Genomic DNA, 5000 nt, shown 5'->3' with positions numbered 1-5000 from the left:
CTCCCTTCCCGTTAAGTCCCTAGAGACGCTATCATTACGTCAACTTCCTGCCTCTTAAAAAAAAAAAAAAAAAAAAAAAAAAAAAAAAAAAAAAAAAAAAACATAAGTACGTCTATTAAAAGGATTTTTCGGGAAATATTTTGAGCGGTGTTTTCTGTCTGCATTAAATGTTAAACATGACAAGCTGCTTATTAGCTAGATATATGCACGCATCATTTAACATTTATGGGCTAATATATTTCGGTTGGGAAAAATAATTATTAAAGTAAGAAATATTACAACTAATTTGTGCACTTTCTGGCAGAAACAAGCACACACCCATACACATGCGTACACACAAACATATATATATATATATATATATATATATATATATATATACACACGTACACACCCTCTCCTTCTCCTTCTCTCTCTCTCTCTCTCTCTCTCTCTCTCTCTCTCTCTCTCTCTCTCTCTCTCTCTCTCTCTCTCATTCACTCACTCACTCACTCACTCACTTCCTCACTTCCTCATTCTCTCCCTCCCTCCCTCCCTCTCCCTCTCCCTCCCTCTCCCTCTCCCTCTCCATTCCCCCCTCCCCCTCTCCCTCCTCCTCCCTCCCCCTCTCCCTCCCTCTCCCTCCCTCTCCCTCCCCCTCTCCGTTCCCCTCCCTCCCCTTCTCCCTCCTCCTCTCCCTCCGCCTCCCTCCCTCCTTCCCTCTCTCCCCCACCCTCCCTCTTTCCCCCTCCCTCCCTCCCCCTCTTCCTCTCCTTCTCCCCCCTCTCCCTTTCCTTCTCCCCCCTCGGACTCCCTCTTTGGTTAGAAGGCAGGTGGGGAGAGGAAGGGGAGGGGAAGAAGGGAAAGGGGGGGGGGGGGAGACACGATTCGATTCACGAAAAGAAACAAAAAAGAAGAAAAGAAACAAAAAAATATATAAATATAGATAAACACTATCACGCCATGACTCAGCATTCCTGGTTGTTATCGTGTGCGCGATCAGCTTAAAACTCCCAATATAAACCAGTTTTTTTTTGTTTTTGTTTTTGTTTCTAGAGTAGATGGGTATTAGGAGTAGATGCGTATTAGGGGTAGATGAGTATTAGGGGTAGATGGGTATCAGTGATTAATGGGTATAGTTTCATAAATGTTACTGCGAGCGATGACGGTAATAATGATAGTTACCGAGGGTTTGTAAATTTATTACAAATGGTTCCGGTTGCTTAATAATGATAAAGGCAATAGTGAGCACCACTGATACTCACACTTCGTGATATATAATAAATTTGCCCATGGGTATAGATGGCTGATGTACGTACTTACCCATCAACCATATATGAATAATATAATTTGCGGTTGACACACACACACATGGGAAAACAAAACAATATCGTTTTTCTACTTACGTTGTGTGAAGAACTCTACGGAGTCGTTGCGGCTGCCTTCGGCGACGAGGCGCCCGTGCCGCGGAGGGTCCTCGACGCGATACGTGAGCGCCTCTGGAAGCGAATCTCGGTCCTCTACGTGCAGGACGCGCGCCGAAAACACAAATCCTAGACCGGATCCTTTGCTGTCCTCGATGGGATAGAGGTGAGTCGCCCCTTTATTTACGGAGAGCTTCGGGACGCCGTTGTCAACAGGTTCTATTAGAATGGCGAGGCGCTGCTGGTTTCGTGTGGTGCGCTCGGTGTTCGGATACACGTAGAACTCGGCGTGCGTCCCGTCTGTAACGACGAAGTGCAGGTCGTCCTGCAGCGTTTCGGATCCGTCGTGGTGGTACGTGATGAGGTAGGCCTCGAGATCCGACTGCGTGAAGTGTCTCGTCGCCCTCGTGTTGTTGTGCAAGACCTTGCCGTGGAGTGGCACACGGGTGAGGGTGAACTTCAGCGACGAGGACTGGGTGTCGCGGTCTTCGAGCTTGAGTTCGAACGGCGTGATGAGCTTTGACCCACCCTCTCGAACTCTGAGTTCGCCCACGAAGAGGACGGGGAGCTTGTTGTCCACGTCGCTGATCGAAATGCGGAAGGTCCTGTACACGGCGTTGTGGCCGTCGGTGACCACGAACTCAAAGGAATCCATCTTGACTTCGTCCAGGGTATGGTGCACATAGGAAACTTTGTTCCCGGCGAGCTGAAGCTGAGTGAAGCTTGTGATCGGGAAGCCCGGCGTGTCTGAAACTTCGAGATGGCCGCGCGATGGAGCTCTCGTGATCGTGAAATTTAGGTATTCGTCATTGCTGTTAAGGTCGCTTGTGCTGAGGGCGTCGGTAGTCAGCACGACTCTCCCTCCTTCAGGAAGCTCCACGCCCTTGTTCACGACGTCGGGATGGATGTTGTCCTCGCCCTCCACCTCGATGTAGAAGGTCCTGTCCATGTTCACGTTTTTGCCGTCCGTTAGGTCGAATTTGAGCATGTCTCTCACGCCGGCGATGCCCGTGTGTCGGTATTGGATGACGCCGTCGTCGATTTCTCGCTGCGTGAAGTTCATTCCGAAGGACAGGTTCTGCAAGGGCGTGAGCGTGCTGTGGCTCAGGCGTTCCAGATGCCCGAACCTCGGAGCCTTCCTGATGACGAAGGTGATGTTCTTGTTGTCTGAGTCTAAATCCTCCGCCATGAGTTCCACGTCCGTGATCAAGACCGCCTCTCGAGGGTCGACTTCCAACCCGGTGTTGAGGGTGAGTCTCGGGGCCTCGTCGTCCTCGGGCAAGACCTTCACTTTCACCTCTTTTCTCACGACATGACCTGGATTTCCGTCGGAGAGTTCGATCTCAAAATCGTCCTGCAGTGTCTCGCTGTTGTCGTGGGAATATACGATCTTAGACTCGATGTTTAGGTCGTCGATGGTGAACTCGCTGATCGGATGCATTCCTGTTGAGCTTTGCTGCATGACGTGGCCATGGTGAGGTTCTCGAGAAATCTTCAAGGTCAACTTATCCTTCGGTTCATCGCTGTCAGTGGCCACCAGAATGGGAGAATCGATTATCAAGTCCATGCCCTCCATGACGATAAGCTCCTTTATGAAGAGTTCGGGCACTTCGTCGTTGTAAGGCTCGATTTGAACGAAGACAGTCACGTCGGGAGATCTGTTGATTCCGTCCGTGCAGTGGAAAGCAAAGTTATCTTCACGAGGCTCCACTCTGGTATAAACGCTCTGAACGTAATTTATATTCTCTTCTAAAATGTCTTTCAGGTTGAACGAAGTGACAGGGATTCCCTTCCTTGAGCTTTCGTGTCCGGGCGCTGGCGAGGTGTTCTCCACGTAGCCACTGGACGGCTGACGGGTGATGGTACAGCTCACCTTCTCGTCGTCGGTGTCGGCGTCGCTGATCTTGATGTGATCGACTGTAATCGGCGCCCGGGAGGACTCGTTGACGGTGATAGGGAGATCGACAAACACTTCGGGGGCGATATTATCAATCGGCTCAATCGTTACGTTGACCATCACCTGATCGACGCGGTTCCCGCCGTAAGTGTACTCGTCGGACATGTCAGAAAGAATGAGCGTAAAATTATCCATGATGGCCGACTTTCCAATGTCGCCTCCTTCGTGACGATACAAGACCTCGCTCTTCTCTATCGCCATTTGAGTGAAGCTGGACGTGGCCACACCACTGAGCAAAATCCTCCCATACTTTGGTGCTTCGTGGATAATGTAAGTCAAACGAATGAATTCCGAGTCTGGATCCGTGGCTTTGAGAACCTTCGTGGTGATGAGCGCGTCTTGACCCTCCTTCACCCTCACCATCGCCCCGAATCTTCCGGGTAAAAGCTCCAAGAGACGCGGAGGTTCGTCGTCGATTGGCTCGATGTCGATGAAGACCGTCACTGGTATTGTGTGAACGCCATCGGTAACGTCGATTTTGAAACTGTCATTGTCCATCTCGCCCTTGCCACTGTTGACATACTTAATCAACATGTCAATGATGTCTCGTCGCGTGAACTCATTTCCCGGTGCCATTTCGAGTGCGTCGTACATGAGGCTGCCGTGGAGGGGGACTTGACTCACCCGGAAGATTATGTTGTCGACGTCTGTGTCCGGATCCATCACGTCGAGGATTCGAGTCGTAATGACCACTTCGCTGCGCTCCTGTACGCCCCGAATTCCGCTGTTAAGGACCTCGGGCGGCTGGTTGTCCACGGGTGTGAGGAAAATGGTGAACGTCTGTCCAGGAAGGATGTTTCCGGCCTCGTCCTGAACCTCGAACTCGAACTGGATGATTCTAGGAACTATGCCAAGTTCTTGCGCGGGGGGTTTGTACGAAATCTTGTGGTGATTGATCTGTGCTTGCGAAAAAGTCGTCACGACAATTTCTGACGACTCTGTTAAGACGATGTTTCCAGGTGACATGCGGTCATTAACGTCTACATTACGCAAAGGCTGGATATGATACACGAGATTCTTATTCTTGGAATCGACGTCGATGTACTGAAGACTCGATTTTGTGAGGACGGTCGTCTTGTGCTCATCGACCATCAAGGACAGAGAGCAACCACTGTGCAGCTCAGGTGGGATGTCGTCAACTGGCAAGACCTTGACAGCCACTTCCATTATCTCTGACTCGTTGGGGGGTTCGTTTTTATCAGCAAGTGTGAAAAAGATTCTATCCATCACGGAAACCGTTCGATGTTCGCCAAGATGGCGGTAGTAGAGAAAGCCATCAGTTATGTCTCTCTGTGTCCAAGATGACGCCCGTTTCTCGTAAAAGTTATTGAGGTACTGCCAATTCTCCGGGTTGGGCGGGATGCTCGGGCGACGTAGGATCAGAACCCCGAATGCAGGTAGAGGATCCTGCAGGAGGTAAGTGATGCTAGAGTCGTCACTGTCGACGTCTGTGGCACTGAGGAGGAAAGGTGTGATTTCCTTTAATTCTCCTTTCTTGACTTGGAAACCGGTGTTGACATGGGCAATGGGGGGCTGGTCATCCTCGGGGAAAATTGTGATGGGGAAGAGGAACTCAACCTCGTGGTCCTTATCACTCATCCTCAAGAGAAGGTTATCCGTGTATGTCTCGCTGTCGTCAT

At 50.4% G+C, this 5000-nt stretch overlaps 1 protein-coding gene across 1 annotated transcript in view; it reads right to left on the bottom strand.

Annotated features, from left to right (window-relative positions):
- The window catches only part of LOC125039294 (extracellular matrix protein 3-like), an 8573-nt gene that overhangs the window by 1490 nt on the left and 2083 nt on the right, over nt 1-5000 (bottom strand). The window contains exon 1 of the mRNA XM_047633132.1: nt 1386-5000. This exon is cut by the window's right edge and continues 2083 nt beyond it. Coding sequence (XP_047489088.1) covers nt 1386-5000 — 3615 coding nt within the window. The remainder of the gene's footprint in view (nt 1-1385) is intronic.

Source organism: Penaeus chinensis, chromosome 27 (genome assembly GCF_019202785.1).
Source record: "Penaeus chinensis breed Huanghai No. 1 chromosome 27, ASM1920278v2, whole genome shotgun sequence".
Taxonomy (NCBI): Eukaryota; Metazoa; Arthropoda; class Malacostraca; order Decapoda; family Penaeidae; genus Penaeus; species Penaeus chinensis.
The sequence above is the reverse complement of the archived record's forward strand: the minus strand, read 5'-3'. Positions and strand labels throughout refer to the sequence as shown.